The sequence below is a fragment of the Zootermopsis nevadensis genome, unplaced genomic scaffold (genome assembly GCF_977971745.1).
Source record: "Zootermopsis nevadensis isolate Lab colony 2312 unplaced genomic scaffold, Znev_1.0 Znev_ptg000061l, whole genome shotgun sequence".
NCBI lineage: Eukaryota > Metazoa > Arthropoda > Insecta > Blattodea > Termopsidae > Zootermopsis > Zootermopsis nevadensis.
Genome location: NW_028259192.1, coordinates 12,618,678 through 12,639,059, shown reverse-complemented (window position 1 = coordinate 12,639,059; position 20,382 = coordinate 12,618,678). Strand labels below are relative to the sequence as shown.

The following is a 20,382-nucleotide window of genomic DNA, read 5'->3' as shown; positions in this document are numbered from 1 at the left end:
CAACATAAACATTAATGACTATATGTTCATGGGATTTAACAGATAAGAAGCCATAAATCTTCAAAAGAACTTACAATGCATAATTTTCTTCAAATGCTTCAAGCTATATGGTGAAACCAGCAGAAACAGTAAATTAGTAAGTTCTATAGACTTTAGTGACACACACACTTCTGTGTATATTTTACACTGCTGTTAAAGTTGCGTACTTTTCAAAGTGTACTACCATACAAAATGCCACATGCTTTCTGCCAGTAGTGTTGCTAGTGCTGCTCCCACTACAAAATGTTACATGGCTGCCTTGACGGTATTAATGATAATCATAAATAAAAAAGCACAAACCTGCATATCATAATGTTCATACCGAGTTTCACAAATCCATTAACAGCTTCAGCTGTTATTAAGGGGTACAGACACATGGGTGGTACTAAAGCCTAACTTTACTTCTTGACAATCTACTAGACCAGTGGTATGCAACCTTTTTTGTTCGCGTACCCCCAGATATTTCTCTTCAACTTTGTACCCCCAAAGTTGTTGGTGTATAATTCAAGTTATACATAGCATATAATCTACATCTAAAATAAATTAAATAAATTACATTACTGATTATTCAGTGTTTATCATAAAATAATATATATTTTTTAAATTTCACATACCCCCGGGGGTACTTATACCCAAGGTTGAAGACCACTGTACTAGACAATCGCACAAACATACAATATATGTTTGAAGCAACATAAAATGCCACATGTTGCAACCTGCAAAAAATGAATCACACTACAAATAAATAAAAAGCAAGCATTATGAGCATATTCTCAATTTCCTGATCGTTTTTGGTAGTTTTGTACATTCCCATTTTTCAAGAAAAAATCAATGGTATGCCAAAACTGCAGTTTCAGAATAACTGGAATTCACACAAATAAAACTCTTTTTTTAGGAACACTTCAAAAATCTTACATCATATGGCAAAACTACAGCAATGTATTGATGTCCTGAGTACTCACCTCCTGTGACAGTACGATTTGTAATGGGGAGATCCTGAGCAAATCGCTCCAAAATCTGCCTCTGAGCCTCTTCACTCTCAGCTTGTTCTAATCTCTCCAGTTCTGCTCTGGGCATTTTGAACTGTCACACATTACATACAAATAAGAAGTTATTAATATTTCAAAACCAACTGTTTACTATATCTAACAATCTACAACCTGATTTATATAAATTTACAACTGATACTGCATTTAACTTTTGTTCAAATACTACACAAATCACAAACAGCGTTCCAAAACTGAGAAACGAAGACACATACACAGACAAATTCCTACATGGTTACAATCATGTCAGTTTTTCCCCACATGGCATTTGTATCTGATGCACATATGACGATGACAATGATAAGTCACAACACCAACAACTTGGAATGGAACGTTGCCCAAATCTTGATGGAAAGAAGGCAGCCGTTTATAATTTTTATGTTGCCCCAATAGCCATATGGCCAAATACAAACACGTGATGATGAAGATGGTGACCACCACCACAACAACAACAACAACAACAAGCCAACAGCTGCATGGGAATGATATGACTGATGGCAAGCATATGATAGCAAACTGGAATGAAAAAGAGGGTGGTCTACAATGGTTATATATGTTGATGGTGTATGACAAAGTATTTATCAAATTAAGTACTTTAAATAAGAATCAAAGATTAAGTAGAATATAAGAAGATTGATAATCCTCATTATGGAAGCCAGTCTGTAAAAACAGTTTCTGTGAGCTGCAATGAAACAGTTTTCCCCAGGATCACAGTGCATCTTAAATGAGGCTAGCCAAATGTTAGCGAGGTTAACGTTAGAAGGATAAGAAAATTCTAACCTGTACAATTCAACAATGAAACATCCATTAACAAGCAGCAATTAAAACACAAAATTTCTACATTTAAGGATACAAGTAGTTTGAATAATGGTAGAGGAAGTAAGTAATATGTTGATTACTTCAAGATTCATTTAAAAAGATGCATAGAAATATGTGCCATTAAATAAAAATACTTAAATGCTGGACTGCACTTCAAAAACAACAGGTATAATAAAAAACATAGGTGAATAGCAAATAAAGCACACAAGCTTTGTATTATAACTTACACACTATTAATGGCAGTAATACATTTTTATGTATTCTAAAGACTTATATTATGCTCATGTCCAGTGCTATTATATTGCTGAGCAGTTAGTGTTCTACATCACAATGCACCAATGAAAGTATGGTTCATCAACACCCACATTAAAAGCAATGAACACTGGAGAAAACTGGGAAGTATGGTTCTATAATCAGCTATGGGAAAAGCAGTGGACATAAGAGAAAATCGACTGTCATTTAGTAAATAATTTAAAAATTAATGGCATACCTTTGAAGGAACTCTGCCAATTTCTGTGAAAATTGTTTGCCAATATGCCCACATGAAAACAGCAAACAGGATGTGATATCCTATGAGGTATAGCACTGAAATAAAACAAGCGTGAGTTTCAATAATTATAATTAACTTAAGAAAATATTACACAAATCACTCTAATATAGATTGCACGAGTGTCAGAAATCAGAAGTGCTTTAAATCTGAGGGGAGCATATACTGGTGTCAAACACTGCATTATTTTGACCTTGGTAGTCTAGTGAAAATGTGCTTGCCAATGGATCCGAGGTTTGTGGGTTCAAACCAGGCCGAGGTTGATGGATTTCTAAGGGTAATAAAAATCCATAGCACAACTTCCTTTAGAGGAGAAGTAAAGCCGGCGGTCCTGTTGTAGATTTACAGCATGTAAAAGAACCTTACAAGCAAAATTCAGCATATTTCTCACCCACGTCTCTGGTAGAGGACTTGTGATGGGCTTATCACTCATCCAGGGAGTCCCTACCAAATATCTAAAAAAACAGATCAGAAACCTCTGAAAGGAGGCGCCTATGCTCCATGTAGGAGAGAAAAAGGGTACAAGAAGAAGAATAAGAAACACTGCATTATGGGTGAGAGACAAAATGACAGGATGTTATCATCCTCTCTGTCCCACACATTTGATACCTTTAACGAAATGCCTTATACAAGAATTGTGAGTTATCCTCTCACAGGTTCAATACATGCATAAACTAATTACTAAAAACAACAACAACAACAACAACAGAGCTGCTCCAATGACAATCTACAGACACAATACAGCAAATGGAAAAAGTGTGATGAAATTTTCCTCTTACAAGACATATGTAAAACAAAAATTTTACTGCACTACAATAATGTCATAAAAATTAAGCAGTACTGCTACATGCCATGTAGGTCACTTGGGGGGAGAGGAGGTAAGCTCCTACTCATTCTTGACCTTGGCACTGGATGGGGGTGAGTGGTCAGCATCATGCTCTGGCTGCACTTTACCCCCGGAAAAGGACCCTTGTACCCACTGGGTGGACCCCAGAGCCAATCTGGATGCAGAGGCTAGAGGATAAATCCTCTTCCCCCATAGGGTATTGAAACCCCAGTTGTCCAGCCCATAGCTAGTCACTATACTGACTGAGATATCCTGGCTCACTGCCATAAAAATTACATCATGGAATTGGCAAAACTTAAAAAAAGTAGTATTTCTGTTTATTTTCAGAATGGTACAAATGTTAAGACACATGGGCCATCCCAGGTTGCAGAGCTGTTACCAGTGTAGATGGTAGCATTTTGAATACTTAAAGTAAGGACATTTATTTGTAAGGGCACACATAAAAACAATTGAAGTATATGCAAAATTAAAAGGAATACAACATATTCATATGTATTTTCATTTTAAGAGTGTCCTGACTTTTGCAACACCTGTATAGTATAAGAAAGAAATATTTGGTGGCTACACCAGGGCATGGCCTATCTGCTACGAATAATCACTGCATTAGTTGAAGCAAGTCACTATGACCATGCAGTGATGATAAGATGAAGTGGTACTTATATTTCCTTGTGACATTCAGATATGCCTCAGTGTTGTTTAAGATTCCCTCTGTGTAGAACATGTTGAAGTTTAACCTACAACATCTCATGTTTCCATTAAAATCTTATGTAACAAACAATGACTTTGGTAGGTAGAGACATGAAATTCAGAAGAATGTTAACAAGCATCTTAGTTCTAAACAGAAACACTTCATAATTTTGTCAATCTGACTTGAACAACTGGCATGTTAATAAGCTGGAAGTAGTAATAGATAATGAAACTACAGCCTTACAAACCGACAGCTGTGATCACACTACAACTATGTGATTCATTAGCAAAACATAGTTTCTGTGATTGATATCTTATGTCAGTGAGAATATTTAAAAACTAAAGTGTACTCAATCAATTTACACACAAAAGAACACTGCACAATCATTCACCATCTTGAAGTGCCCCATATACGAGAATAACCATAGGGTGTGAGCCACTACGTTTAGAAGGAATGGGAATGTATCCAAGACAATGGGAAACATTTTCAGCATCTCCTGTAACACAGGTATGTAAACTTCACTCCACCATACTGCTGCAATCTTACTATCAATACAGCTGATCGACTGGGAAAGGATGCAACTAACGCAGTGATTGCTCTTAGGAGGACACTGCCTCAGAGTAGCCATCAAATATTCACCATTTTAGACCTTCCAAACACAAAAAATTCCCAACTTTTGACTTCAAAAATTATTGGAACTGAAAAAAGGTCAGCAACAAATGATACAAAACAATTTTTCTGTCTAAAAGTGATTTCAATAAAATAAATCAAATGCTCATAACATGCTGCAACCATTGTAAAATGCTATCATCAAATGACTTACTAATTGTGTTTAAACATGTAATCATAATTTTTTCTTTTTTGACCTACAATAACATTTTTAAAGATTTATCTGGGTTCTTCCTGCTGTATATATAAGTTATAAAATCACCAATCATCTTTTGCAAATACAATTTTCTTTACTCATCCAAGACATGCATTTCAGTCTGTTGACCACCATCACTGTCCACACATCATTTACAATATCTGGTGCCAGGAAACAAAATTTGGCAAAACTGGCACTTCATCTGATTCCATAATGGGATTTACCTACAATGTAATACTTTTTCTAGAATTTAACTATTGCATTATTGCAGAAATTACCATTTTTTAAATCTAAATGCACAGACTTTCAATAAATGTCACCCTTCTTCACAGCCATAACTTGAAACAACTTCACAATATTGTTCAGCATAACAGTAAAACAAAACAAATGGATATCTTTAATTTTAGAAACAGGACTTGAGCCCCACTGTTCACAAGCCATAGGAAGTTTGCAATGTATGCTAGTTTAAACAGAAAAATAACTACAGGTACTCACCCCTTTCTACATTGTCTGTCACAGTTACTGAAAAAGGAAAGCAAATATTAGAATCAAACACACTAGTTTAAACTAAATAATTTCTGGTACTTAAGGACAGCAGACAATCCACTGGGTTGATGCCATTTTCAATTGTAATACAGTTATCAGTGAAATACATTTGTTAATCTTCTGTCCATTTCAAACTTCTGAGTTCATTACATATTTCACTATCAATATAACTTCTCAGCTTTCACTTTAATACTGTCTGTAAAACATGAAATATAAACTGTATGGAAATGGTGTACATGACTTTGAACATACAATAGTACATCATTAGCGGGCCCTGAAAGGACACAGCAATCTCCAGTGTTATTTCACATGGAAATAAGTGATTACAGTAATAAATTTGCAGTAAATGTCCAAGAATTCCCTAGAAATGAGCAAAGTAAAACTGAGGAAGTGTTTCTCAGAACACCTGTAGGAAGCCCAAGCATTTCCTACAGAAGTGCTCTTAAAATTGTAGGTACCATACACACTAACTTGCAAGTCACAGTGCTCAAAAGGAGAGGTTTTCCTACGTACAAGTGTAGTCCTTGTGCTCTCAAATGTGACAATTACTGTGTAACCCAGTCTTGTAAAAATGGCATATAAATTGAGACTCATAATCACTTAACAGTATGTACGTACTACAGTAGATATATGGTGATATATCTCGTGCTTACCTCGCCATTTTTGGGGGCAAAATCTCAACTCCTCCCACCCATGGGGCACGTACCACAAAGTTATTGCACAACAGGCGACTATCCAAAAAATTCTTCCAATATCAATTCATCACTGTAGCATAAACACAACCACTAACAACATTTTAAACGGCAATCTCCTAATTCCAACCCTGAAACTAACCTAATTAGTTTTGATGCGACTTGGAGGGGCAGAATTGTCAGTAACACGGAAATAAGGACATCAACCTCCTGCTCATATAACTGACTAAACAAATAAATTGTAAATTCTATAACCCAGACGAACCACCAACAATCGAAGTTATAATGCATACAACTTAACTGAACAAACATGTTACTCACGTGAGCATAGCTGGATCACGTACGCATAGTAGGACCATACTATAATTGTCACAATAAATATAACCGGAATCCATTTCACAGCACTGACACACCATGCGCAAGGTCCTCTTGGTCTTCTGCTTCCTTCGGAACCCGAAGCCATTATTACCGATTACTCGATAACTTCATTTCTTTAACCGCACAATAAATACACAATAATCACACACACACGATCTTTCGTTACACTATAACCAACCAAACCAAATTCAACATCACAAGGTTATTTATAAATCACTGCCATCTAAAACTTGGCGCATGTTCAGAGTCATTCGAAAAAATTAAGGCGACTACAGTAAAATCAACGATGAAGAACTATCTTAGTCTGAACGTTACAAATTTGTCAAGGCTTCAATTCATAAGGCTGATATGTAATAATATTTCAGATAATTATTTCTCTTTATAGTTCTTATCTTCCTGTTTCTACGAAACCTATAGAGCCCATGTTGTAGCCCAGTGGATGCTGTTGTACGCAAATAAGAAAAAGAAGACAAATAAGTGATCCCCAACCCAAAAAACATTCAAGTTTCTCGGAGCTACTGGCCCCTTGAACAACATCTAACACAGTTCTGTCTCATATGGGTAAATTGTTTACTGCTAACAAGCTGGCCCTATATCTAGATAAAACAAATAATAGAATTTGTAACAAATAACTCACCACAATATGCTTTAAGTATTGGTTATAATGGGAAGTATATACAAGAGTCAATAAATACAAAATTCCTGGGTTTTGCAAATTGATAATCACCTAAATTGGACAAATCATATTGATAAATTGATACATAAGTTAAGTGAGCATGTTATTCAGTTATATCTCTGTTGCATATCAGCAACACTAACACACTCAGATCAGTATATTTTGCCTACTTTCAAGCTATAATGAAGTATGGAATAATTTTGGGGGGTTATTCATCAAACAGTAAAAATATATTCACTTTATAAAAAGGTTGACAGTGGAACCACGGTTCCGGAGAATCTGACGTAAATACGTCTCTGTAATGTAATGTAATAATTCTTATATAAGAAAAGTACTTGTGATATTCTAAAACGTTTTTACCAGCACAAAATTATCTAGTCTACGACGCACTTCTTCTACAACCGATTCACAGCTCAGCTCTTTCCGCAATAAGCAGGTTGTTGACGGCAGTAATGTAACATAAGAATGCCGAGTAAACAGATGACGTTTCTTAGGTAACATAACAATGCACGCAAGCTGACCATTGTTGTCGGTCCATATTTGCACATTGTTGATATGGAACTTACACGTTTTCCTTTCACTTTTTTGCCGAATGACCCTTCCGTATAGACGTATTTACGTCAATAAAATTATTAGATTAGTGGCAGGTGTCAAAACTAGAAATTCATGTAGATGTATATTTAAGAGGCTAGAGATCTTAGCTATTCCTTGTGAATACATATTCTCATTTATAAACCTTATTGTAAATAACCAAGAACTTTTTCAAACTCATTCTGCTGTACACAGTGTCAACACAATGCATGAAAATTAGCTTCATAGACCGGTTTCCAACCTCATGTTTTCATGCATTCAGCCGAAGCATTCCCGCCCCCTCTGCGTTCAAATACAAGAGAACCACCAAACCAAAATCCTTTGCACGAAGGACAAGTTACCTGACGGGATAACCTCTCATCAGCAGCAACAGACCTTAGTTTGAACAATCAAGGCTTCCGCCACGACAAAACCTCCTTTGTGTAAGCAAATTCCCGTTATAGTTATAAAGCTCTATTTATCATTTCCAGCAACGTGTTTCGTAAGCAGCAATGGTGTTACCTAGAAGAGAACGATGTCTTGCGCTTGCGCAAGACTCCGCCCATAACTTTTTGGTTGGTGTGAATCACGTCACAAGTGAATTACTCACAGGATATAATTTACGAGATCAGTCTAGAAAGTCGTCTGTTAGGATAAGGCCATTTGAATATAATTTAGCTTTCAAGCACTTCATTAAGATTCTTCCACATCATCCTTTCAGGTTTGTAAAATTTGGCTTATTTCTTCTTTATGCATTTGTGAATTTTATTTTGCATAACTACAAAAACATTGAAGATTTCTGTCTTCTGGGAAATCTTCATACTCACCGAAAACCTCAGATCATATACACAAAAACATTCCACTTCACTGGCAAAATTTGAAAGCTGAGGTTACACCCACTTGGCACCTTTCAGTGTTTCATTATGTGGATTTTACAGCTGTTTGACGAATGACAGTGTGACATACTGATAGAACCAATGAGGATGAGATGGGTAGAGCATGTAAAAATGCGTAAAATTTATTGGAATCAACGCAGCATAGTATAAAACATTCTGTGTGGTATCAAAGCAAACAGTGTGCACCAGATGCCAGTGACCATCACACATTGTACTTATTGTTGCAGAATATTGTGTTGATGCTTCAATTCAGCTTTCATGAAAGTATATTTAACCACCCTTTCTCTTTGTGTGATTTCAGATCATAATGAGCTCCCAACAGTACTATCCATTCAAGGTACATTTTGTTGATAATTAGAATAATTTATTCACACAGTATGACTTTTATATGATTCCTTATTTATTAGTTTAGTTTAAAGTAATGAGCATTTGAACAATTTTACTTTCAGTGTACTCCTAGTGTATATCCTGCAGAGCCCTTTGATGCTAATGCTGATGCAGCAGCCCTCAGGAAGGCTATGAAAGGATTTGGCACAGATGAGCAATCCATTATTGATGTTCTGGCCAGGAGGGGAATAGTGCAAAGGCTAGAAATCTCAGAAGCATTCAAAACTCTGTATGGAAAGGTAAATTTGAACCTTGGTCATGCTCTTGTTATATACATGATACAACAAGGTGTATGTAACATGTAGCACACTTGGTAGAAGTGAGAGAAGCATACAGAACTATTGGTCAGAGAAACCTCATTGGGAGTACTTGGGAAACAATCATATGTAATCCAACAGTAGGTTTTTGTGAACAGTGTAATGAGAGTTCAGTAGTTTTTTCTTGTTCACAATCTCCATCATTCTATATATTAAAATAAAGCCCTGAAGACTGAGCCATCACCAGCCCTTGAAACATTGTGGCTTTATTTTAATATATAGAATGATGGAGGTAGTAAAACATTGAATGCAAAACATATCATTATAACCTTTAAGAGATATATTACTATAATGAGCCTTCAAGTTCTATTAAAGCAAGAAATTTCTTGACCATCTGAGCAACTGTCAACTTTTCAAGATATCATCTGTACCATATAATTCATTGGTTGGTTAGTTGGGATAAATATATAGTATATAGTTCAAGCACTGACTTTAAAAGTTCCAGAACATTTAAAATGATGTCGTGGTTGAAGATTTTCTGGTAATCAAATTCCAGACTGAGATTATATTATGTAATTGAGAATTCCATTTTCTACTTTGTAGGACCTAGTTAAAGAACTAAAAAGTGAACTTGGAGGCAAATTTGAAGATGTTATTGTAGCACTCATGACACCATTGCCCCAGTTTTATGCAAAGGAACTTCATGATGCAGTGAGTGGAGTGGGAACTGATGAAGAAGCCATAATTGAGATACTGTGCACTCTCAGTAATTATGGTATCCGCACAATATCAGCATTTTATGAAAACTGTGAGTAATACTACATCTGATCATTCCATTCATCAGTTGTACAGGTAACATAGCTTTGTTATCAGCATGGGTAGAGCTTGGTATTCTTAATTTTAAGCCATCTGACACAGCTTAATTAACGAATAATTTATTTAAGAATAATGTAACCATGCATACATTATTTTACCAGGTAAGTAAACAGAATTTTTGAAGGATGCATATTTATACAAGAATTCTTTAAAGGATCTGGGAATAAGTAATTATGTGCACTAACTCAGTAACTTTTGGTAAGCTCTTTATGGCCTTTGGTGTTCTTTAATTATTGTTTAAATGTGCAGAAGATGCTTTGACCAATTTTGACAAAAATACCAAAACGTTGTATGTAACAGAATACTTGTCTTTGTAAGTTCTGTAAAAGTCTTTTCATTAACACCACAAAATTCTCTTCTTGGCTGAAAGTAAATGATTTTGGAAAATTCAGTCCATATTTCTGTATGCAGATGTATACACATTGTAATATGGAATATTAACCTAGTGTGTATACTTATATTGCACTCTGGCACTTCCAGTAAATATTTCTACACATTACAGTTTCATTCTGTACATGTGACATAAATCCTCCAGTGTAAGAATTGTAAACAATCTTTGAACTTTCTCCAGTGCCAATCACATTTTCAGTTTATAATTAAGATCTAAGAACTATTTTAACATTTATAACATCACTAAATGCAGTCAAGGACCTGAAAATAGAAAAAAATAATATGGTCCTAATAACAAGTAAATTATTAATGTAGTTTATGGAATAACAAATATTTCTGATCTCTTTATGTAGACATGTACTTTCCCAAAAAGGAAAGAAGTATTGTTATGGATTTCATCACATTTTATTAAGTTGACCATTATCATATGTTACTACTAATTGTATTATATTAAAATTGTCATTTTCCTATTGTAATATGACATATTGAAGTACATTAATCTTCGCAATGTCACCCTCAGTGGACTACTGGTTAGCATACACACCACTGGACCCTAAGGTTCATGGGTTCAAACCTGGCAGAGGTCAATGGATTTGTAAGGTTACAACTTCATTCAGAGGGGAAGTAAAGCCGGTGGTCCCATTTTATTTCAAAACATATTTTACTTTTCTTTCAGTATATGGGAAATCATTAGAAAGTGATTTAAAAGGTGACACATCTGGACATTTCAAGAGACTTTTGGTTTCTTTATGCATGGTAAGTAATCTGGGTCACAGAAGCGTCTTTTACATACACTGATAATTAGATGATCTTAATTATACATATTAAGTGTTCAAGAGGCATTTCTTCTGAAACTTTATGGTGTCTATAGAGGGGAGAGGGCAAGCCTTTATTGATCAGGTATACTGGGAAATGGGTGTATGTGGTATTTTTTACCAATGCAAACATTGAAAACACAAAATAAGTAACTACTAACTATGAGACAACATAAATGCAGTATCCTTTCATGTTATATTTGAAGTGGATTCACAAAAAATTGCTTCAAAGATGATGAAAAAATATTTATATACACATTGACTGACAGAGAAAATGTGATAAGTTATAATTAATTAAGGATATCATTTTAATTTCTTTGTCAGTTTGTTTCCCTCTCACTCTTAGCTCTTCACATGTTAAATATCACAAAGTAGTCATTAACACTTCTTGTATTCAGCAGGTTCCAGTTTTGAATCTTGGCATTAGAGTGGGGGTCGGGGGGGGGTTCCCTCACCATCCCTCTTTGCAAATTCAGCATAGAAGTTTAAAATGGGCCATGACCATTTTTACTCAGTCCTATCCAATTAATTATACACATTCAGCTTTATTAATGTAACATCTTCCTTGAAAAAGGTGGTAGTAACTCAACCATCAATAAATTGCTGTGGCCACAAAATCCTGTTATTAAAAACCTGCTGTGGTAAGTGCGAGCCAGTTGAGTCCAGTGACCACTTTCATTTTCCATTTTACGAAGGTTAATTTTAGGCTGTGCCATACCTCATGGGGTTAGTTATTAGCTTCTCACTATGGCCCAGGTTTATACCCTGTAAGGTTATAGTGTACAAAATGGTTCTGGGAAAATCTTCTCATGTGGGGAATGGGCATTGGGCCCATTAGAAGCTGCAGTTTTGTCGATTCATAGTCTCACCCCATTGCAACAATAACAAGGTCCACTTTAACATTCTCTTCATATCCATGCCGCTTGTCTCCTGTGTGACCAGCCTCTTCACTCGAAAATTTTGTATGAATTACTCATTTCTACTACATTGTTCAGATTTTCTTAATTCATTTGGTTTGATTCTGCAGTGACTGCAATTTAATATTCTTTTCTATTAATTTTTTAGCATTGTTTGTGAAACTGTGGTTTATAGCATCATGAGCATGGACAGTAAAAATATAAACACATGCACACATGAATGTATGTGTCTGCTCTTTTATAGCTTTTTTATCTTTCCAGGGTAATAGAGATGAAACCCAGACTGTGGACCCATCAGCTGCAAGAGCTGATGCACATGCATTAATAGCTGCAGGTTTGTTGGTATTATTCTGTCTAGGCTTAGCGTCTCAGGTCAGATGATGTATCTGCTGGTGGTAATATATGTATGCATATTCTGAAACTTATACAAACATCTATTTACATATAATCCGTCTTCATTTTACTTGATTTCCTGCGACATGAAATTTCTGTTCTGTGAACAATGATAATACGCTTCCATAAAAATAAGTCACTTATTTTATTAAAATAATCTGTAAAAGATTTATCCATTGAAGCACCAGCCTTTGTATCAGAGCACAAAAATATGTACATGCTTCATTTCAAAATGATTATGTTCCATTATATTATTACAGCTTGTGTACAGATTCCCTCCAATTGGATTTCAATTTGAGACCTGACTTGTTCTGTTCCTGAGATGTTTGATGTACAGAACAATGCTGGAGCAGTTTTCTTGTGTGTTTCATCCTTTCCTACTGTCATTCTTTTCATCATGTGCTCAGGAAGGTCAATATTGATGTTAAATAACTTCTATTTAACATCCACATTTCTCTGTCTACATAAGAAAGACTGTTTAAGTTTTTGAGACCTTCATGAAAAAAGTATGCATTGCATATTTTGATTAATATTTAATTATTTTTAAGTTCTTCCACATATATGAATTCTGCTGTTACTAATGTGTTTTAAACAGCTTCCATTATCTTAAAATGTTGATACTTAAGCGTGTGCACTTATTACCATGATGTATGCGAATAATTACAATTTTGGGTTTTTTTAGTTATTATTCTGGATTCTTCCACGCAAAATGATCAGAGTGAATTGCCAAAGTAACAGGTATATAATATATTATTTTAGGGGAGAAGAAACAATGGGGCACAGATGAATCCGTCTTCAATTCTGTGCTAGTGACACGTAGCTATCAACAGCTGCGCCAGACATTTGTGGAGTACGAGCAGCAAGCAGGTCATGATATTGAAGTAGCTATCAAAAAGGAGTTCTCAGGAGGCATTGAGAAAGGATTACTTGCTATAGGTAATTATAAAGTGCAGAGTAGCAGTATTTTCAGAATATATAAAACTTGGTTTCATATTATTTTATATAAAAGTGAAAATTGGTTTCTCATTCTAAAGAAGGAAAATGGTTATCTTGTGTTTGAGAATGAAATGCTGAGATGAATATTTGGACCTAATATACATGTTATAATAAAGGAATGGAGAAAATTTGTACTCATCTGATTTTGTTAAAGTAATTAATTCACAAGAATGAAATAGCTGGAACTTGCACCTTACATGGCAAAACTGACAAATGTGTACATAAAAGTTATTCCATCATGGATAGTGTTAGTTTGTGTGTACTACACTAATTCACGACTTTTCCATTTTTAGTATAAGCAAAATTCTAAGATCTGTCCCCTTTGTTAGATGTTCCTTTGCTGCTGTTTTGTCAGTTATAAAGGTTTTTAGGGATAACAGTTTCCTTGGATGACCCCTTTTCTTTGAAGAATCCTGTTTAGTGTATTGCTAGGATTTGTTTTGTTATGTGCTTGCCTGTTAAAGGGTTTTTGAGTTGGCAAGCACTAATAAAAAAAATTAATTATTCTGAATATTGGTATCTCAGAAATAGATTTAAAACTGCAACATTCAACTTTCCGAGATCAATTTCCACACAACACAATTCAGAAGAGCATTTTGGATTTTGTTACACGATAGTTATGGGTCTCGGACAATACAAATTTTCTCATATACAGTTTTTGATGTATTTACGTACAGACATCAGGAATATGTACACATTACACATTTTTCACAAATAGATTTGATCATTTGAAAATCTAAATTTCTCTCAGTTGATACGTTAGTGCAATGTCTCCACTTCACTTAATGTCAGTATTTTCATAATAATATTTTCTGTGCTCTATAGTGAAATGCGTTAAGAGCAAAGTTGGATTTTTTGCCGAGCGTCTCCATGACAGCATGGCTGGCTTTGGCACTAAGGACAAAACATTGATCCGCATCATTGTATCACGCTCTGAAATTGATCTAGGTGATGTAAAGAAGGCCTTTGAAGATAAGTATGGAAAGACTCTTGACAGTTTCATATCTGTAAGTTATAACTTATTATTTTAAAATGATATTTTGTTAACAAATGCTGTAAAAAAGTATGAAAAGAGATCATGTAGTTTCTTTTACATATATGGCATTCAGTTAGGGTTTATACACTTTTTCTACCAGTCCATTAGCTTTGAAAGCTTTAGAAACAGTATCTTAGATGCAATTTATAATATAAGCCTAACTGTTATAACAAACACATCTTGTGTTATATTTTATGTTCCCTTTATATCAGTGGGGTTCTTTCTGAATTTTTGTTTTGCTTTTTCATACTGTAAGTTAAGAATGTACTTCATAATATTAAAATCCATTTTCTCAGGGGGACACGACTGGTGATTACAAGAAGGTTTTGTTGGCACTGGTGGATTAGGAGACTCGACCTCAAGATGTCATTGATATTCTACAGATGTGAAGACATTATATACATAGTGTCTTCATTTACAGATAAATATTTTATAAAACAGTGCCTAATTTGTTGGACTTACGCACAGCTCAAGTCCATGTTCATTCTAGAAGACTGGTGTTTCATTATATGTATTTTCATTTGCTCGATTGCTTTCTTTTCATTCTCGATAACTGTATCTCTCATTGATCTAAATATCAAGCTCGAAAACACAGTAATGTACCTGTAGACAAACATAATGAAGTTGTTGCTTCATTAATTTTACATGATTTTGAGAATAGAACATGGATGTTTAAGGTTTTTACTATTAAAGTTTTTAATTTTTGTACTGCAGGAAAGTAAGCAGTGGTAAAACACTGGCTTAAAAAAAGTTCCTTCTGCAAACATCATTAAATTCTTGAATGTTTTTATGTTGTGACAATTTATATATATATATTTATACACACACACAAATACTATTGTTTTCTACAGTTGTATCTTAATTTCTGAACTGAAGCTTTATTGATATTTTTGTTTATATATGCAGGAAAGAGAACAATCTTAACCTCTAATGGTTCTACTGATATTAGCTTAAGGAAACAATTAGAAGTGAAGTTAATGTTGGATACCAGTATTTCTGTCATTCATTCATGCATTCCAGTCTGACTTTGTTTCTGTGCCATCAGTGACAAACTTTAATAAGTATTTGTACTTTTTTCTGACATTCCAGAGCTGGTGAGGTAATAAATCCTTCGCACTCAAAGGGTTAATGAGATTACTTGTTTGTTTACTGCTACTTTTACAGGAGAGTTCAGTTTTAGTTTATTTTGGGGAAGGGGGAGTAATTAAAACATAATCTGAGTAATATATATTGACTGCAACCAGTAACTTACAATGGTAATGAAGGAAGAAATTTCAATGTATAGGCTCATTATTTTACTACCATTTGCTATATTTATATGAGAGATCCAAGTTTTCATGGCAGTGAAATGGGCCATGGTGTATTGATACATAACAGTATATGTTAAATTTGTTGAAAAAAATAGCACCCATCATTATGATTTCCTAGAATTTATTAACGGAATGCAATTTGAGGACAAGCCAGAAGGCTTTAAAAACAAAGCATTATTATACTACAATAATATTTCAAGCATGGTGCCTATTTCTTCACTGTTTATTGATACTAGCTTGGTATTCTTTGGATTTTTGGAGATAAAGATTTTCTGTGTTTATTACAGTAATAGAAGGCCATTGTAGGAACAGATAATAGTGATTATGTGTGTGTGTGTATACATAGATATATATTTAGGGAATTTCATCCAGGGAATCTGTCAGATCACTGACTATAAACATGAAATGTGACATGATTAAAAAGTACATTTTCCCCATTGTGTTGACTCCAGTACACACAAATGACCCTGTTATTTCTCAAAGTAGTCATCAAAATATCTATTGTTTGTTTTAATTCCTAAGGTGAACAAATAACATGTAAATATGGCTTAGATTTTCCTGAGCAAATTGTACTTACTGATTCAGTAGTAACGGAGCGCTTAACTGTGACAGAATGTGGTGTTGCTAGTTGCAGTGAACAAACAAACTGAAGACTAAAAGAGACAGAAAAAACTGTTCTGATTAAAAATGAAATATGACTGTCTGTTTTGAATAACAATTTGTATAACAATTCTTGTGCATTTGCCAGTATCTAACCTTTATGAATGGCAGGGGAATTACCTGGGTTTTGATTCCCCACCCACTTTCTTTCAAAAAATACATGTAAGTCTTCACATCAAGTGCCCATTATTGTTGTCTGATCTTAACCAAAATTTGAATGTGTTGATAAATTGTAGTCAAAGTAATCAATATCAAATTTAATGAAAAACCATTTAGCCATTCCCATGTCGTTACATGTGAACAGATGGATTGATTTGGTAGGTACCCTGCAAGAATGCAAATGAACCTAAAAAAGTGTAATGAATTTTTGATAACCAAAATGATATTTCAGAAGTAGCAGAAGTGAAACTTCCTTTTTTTTCATCTCATGTATTAAAATGTTTTTATAATTTATTTTTAAGAATATAATTCATTTGATATATATATATTATATTATATTATATAATAGATATCCAGAAATTGGAAACTCAGTACATGTTAAACTTTCATATTTTTAAATTACTGATTCATATTTACATATTTAATCTTTGTTAGTATCTTTATACAGGATTATTCATAATTCCCTGACACATTACAAAAAATCACTATAGACTTGAATGGTGCAATGGATGGTAATATAGGACATGCCAACAGAAAGAGAAACTCTCCAAGTTTATTTTACATACCTCATAAATGTTCTATGTGTCCGCCCTTTGTGATGCGGCAGACATCAAGCCAATAATCCATTCCCGCCCATACCCGCTGCAGCATGTTACGATCGATTTGTGAGATGGCAGCCATAATTCATCTTCACATCTCAGGCAGATCCTGTGGCAGAGGCAGTACAAAGACCTGGTCCTTTACGTACCCCATAACAAAAAATCACATGGCCTCAGGTGATCGGGGTGGCCAACGAAGCAGCGCATGGTCATTGGCAGCCATGCATCCAATCCAGTGTTGTGGCAAATGCTGTTTGTGGTAGCTGTGGCAGAGCCCCATCTTGCTGATAAATGAAGGCATTGCTGTGATCATGAAGCTGCAGCATTAGCCATTCCTGCATCATCTCAAGATAGGGCATGCCAGTGACGGTTGCCTTGGGGAAGAATGGCCCGTACACCTTCTCCCTGGATATGGAACAGAAAACGTTCAGTTTCCGTGAATCCCGAATGTGCTCAATTGTGGCATGTGGGTTTTCACTTCCCCATACCCGCACATTGTGTCTGTTCACCTTCTCATAAACATGAAATGTAGCTTTGTCGCTGAAATTTGGAGAGTTTCTCTTTCTATCAGCACGTCGCATTTTACCATCCTTTGCACCATTCAAGTCTGGCAATTTTTTGTAATGTGTCGGGGAATTATGAATAACTCTGTATAAGGACCATGCTTGGACTTGGACTATTAATGACTCACTGATAAATTGACTTACATTGAATTTGGCAGTGAACGTGTTAAGATTATTAATGTTGGCTTATTTCCATAGATCTGGAAGTCTGTTTGATATTAAACTTAAGATCATAATTAGGAGTATTTGCTCATAATACTGATGGCAAGAAAGTAGGGAGGATTTAAAATCTTTACCTGACAGTGCCCTAATGTGACAGTTATGTGGCCATTGCAGAAATAGGCACAATACGATGATGAAGTCATAGAAAATATTCAAAACATTGTGGAATACTGCTTGCGCTACTTACAGATGTAAATGTAGGTTTTGATTACACAGCTTTCACATTCCTCACATTTTATGTCCTTCATTATTTACATTCAAGCAGGTTCTGTCACTAATAACTTGTAATGCCAAAGTCTATTTAAAAAAACTCATTTCTTACCTCATCCTATTTTCCAATATGGTAGGCCATTATTTTGCAGAGAGCAGGGTATATTTAAATTATCTAGCATCTGCTTGTATAAGCCACAAAATCCACAATTGCTTCTGGTATAATCTGAATGGATGTTCATGCTCCAACCATTAAAAATTAAATTCTATCTTTGAACCTGACCATATCCCATTAACATAAAATAATTTCAACTGAATTAAAACTTCAAAAATAAAGCATTCTTAGCTTGAAAGAAAGAACAATATCTGTGAAGTTAATATTGAAACTGTGTAAAAAAAAAAAAGACAATCAGTTAGGTGAAGTTAAAATGAAAAATGTTTAAATATTTTATATTCAAGATGGCTGATGCGCAACTCTGAACTTAAAACAATGTTTTGCCTTTTTTAATGCAACCTGCATAAACATATAGGTAGACCATATGCATGGGTATTGTCTTGTTTATGATAATGCTGTCATAATGCTCTATTTTTAAGTAGGCCTCATATTTTTACTAATTTTTAGATAACTTGTTTTATTATGTAAGAGTCTGTCAAATTTTGTAAAAAAAAAAATAATGATCTACCACGATATATACTTTTGTAGACTGAGATACAGATATTGTTGTGTGTTGTGAAATCTATTTTGAAGAAAAGATTGTGTGTAGACAGGTAGTATATTTTGCTACCAAGAACATTTGGGTGATAAACTGGGTTCTTTTTGTTCTGTAGCATTAGCACAAAGTAAATTTGGTGCACTTATATGTATAAGGCATGTACACTTGATAACATTTTACAAAATGTTTTAAAATGTATTCTGTATAATACATAACTAACTAACTAGATGACTTACAGAACCCAAAGGTTCATCACCGAACTCACCAATGCCCTCTACCGGACCCTGTCCTCGGCCAACAAAATCCAGTCTCCTTCAACTCCTATCTCCCATAGATCCCACCTGAGAGTATCCTCCCATCTACATCTAGGTCTCCCCAGCAGTCTCCTCCCCTCAGACTTCCCAACCAATACCCGGTGCACACCTCTTGCCATATCGATGCTTGCTACATGCCCTGCCCATCCCATTCTTCTTGACTTAAATCACCCTGACAATACTAGGGGAGGAGAACAAATTTTTAAGTTCATCATTATGCAGTTTTCTCCATACCCCATCGTCTTCTCTCTTAGGCCCAAGTATCCTCAACACCCTATTCTCAAACACCTGCAATCTATGTTCCTCCCTCTGAGTGAGAGACTATGTTTTGCACCCATACAAAACAACAGGCAGGATTATTGTTTTGTATACTTTAATTTTCAGGTTCTTAGAGATCAGACGGGAAGACAAAATATTTTGAACTGAGAAGTAGCAAGCATTTCCAGAATTTAATCTCCTCCTAACTTCCTCATGAGTATCATTTTGATTTGTTATTGTTGTTCCCAGATATTTTGAACTTTGTAACCCTTTCAAAGGACTTATTAGCTACCCTGCCTGCCTGTCTGCTGATGACGAGATACCAACATGTACTTAGTTTTTTCTGAATTTACTTCTAGCCCCACCTGTCTACTAGCCTCTAGTAAAACTTCTGCGTTCCTCTTTATTGTATTCATATCGTCCACCAATAAATTAACATCATCAGCATATGCCAATAGCTGATGTGTCCCATTCAATTGCAAACCCTCCTGCCTATCTTGGACTTTCCTGATAGCATATTCTAGTGCAAAGTTAAAGAGCAATGGAGACGAAGCATCTCATTTCAGACCATTCTTGATGGAAAATGACTCGTAAATATTTACCTATACAGTAGGGCCCCGCTTTTCGGCGATCCACTAATAGGGCGCTTTTCAATTGCGTGCACATGCCCCACGCGCTCAACAGCCGAGTCAGAGAAG

The 20,382-nt window shown here is 35.0% G+C and overlaps 2 protein-coding genes across 13 annotated transcripts in view; one reads left to right on the top strand and one right to left on the bottom strand.

Annotated features, from left to right (window-relative positions):
• The window catches only part of LOC110839083 (palmitoyltransferase ZDHHC20-B), a 37,964-nt gene extending 29,817 nt beyond the window's left edge, over window positions 1–8,147 (bottom strand). For 2 of the 10 annotated variants that reach the window (XM_022082985.2, XM_022082952.2), the window contains exons 1-6: window positions 7,504–7,571; window positions 6,411–6,909; window positions 5,347–5,373; window positions 2,395–2,489; window positions 1,002–1,122; window positions 654–755 (exon numbers count right to left, since the gene is read on the bottom strand). In XM_022082985.2, coding sequence (XP_021938677.1) covers window positions 654–755; window positions 1,002–1,122; window positions 2,395–2,489; window positions 5,347–5,373; window positions 6,411–6,552 — 487 coding nt within the window. In that variant the 5' untranslated portion in view covers window positions 6,553–6,909; window positions 7,504–7,571. Of the gene's footprint in view, window positions 1–653; window positions 756–1,001; window positions 1,123–2,394; window positions 2,490–5,346; window positions 5,374–6,050; window positions 6,369–6,410; window positions 6,910–7,503; window positions 7,597–8,075 lie in introns of those variants that run through there. The other 8 variants (XM_087340203.1, XM_022083007.2, XM_022082934.2 and 5 more) reach the window with 7 other exon arrangements.
• Window positions 8,064–19,338, top strand: LOC110839141 (annexin B9). Of its 3 annotated transcripts, none has more exons than XM_022083050.2 (9): window positions 8,064–8,156; window positions 8,911–8,946; window positions 9,059–9,235; window positions 9,857–10,061; window positions 11,196–11,275; window positions 12,513–12,585; window positions 13,404–13,580; window positions 14,466–14,647; window positions 14,973–19,338. In XM_022083050.2, the coding sequence occupies exons 2-9, from the start codon at window positions 8,917–8,919 to the stop codon at window positions 15,021–15,023; spliced, it is 975 nt and encodes a 324-aa protein (XP_021938742.1). In that variant the 5' UTR covers window positions 8,064–8,156; window positions 8,911–8,916; the 3' UTR covers window positions 15,024–19,338. The 3 variants fall into 3 exon arrangements, with proteins under 3 accessions (XP_021938742.1, XP_021938725.1, XP_021938734.1); XM_022083033.2 differs by lacking the exon at window positions 8,064–8,156 and adding an exon at window positions 8,266–8,434; XM_022083042.2 differs by lacking the exon at window positions 8,064–8,156 and adding an exon at window positions 8,702–8,820.
• The last annotated feature ends 1,044 nt before the right edge of the window (window positions 19,339–20,382 follow it).

Excerpts from the sequence above, each read along its gene's own strand:
- LOC110839141 (XM_022083050.2), top strand. The coding sequence starts at position 8,917 with ATGAGCTCCCAACAGTACTATCCATTCAAG. Across the intron at positions 9,236-9,856 it reads TCAAAACTCTGTATGGAAAG|GACCTAGTTAAAGAACTAAA; the intron begins GTAAATTTGAAC and ends TCTACTTTGTAG. Across the intron at positions 13,581-14,465 it reads GAAAGGATTACTTGCTATAG|TGAAATGCGTTAAGAGCAAA; the intron begins GTAATTATAAAG and ends TGTGCTCTATAG.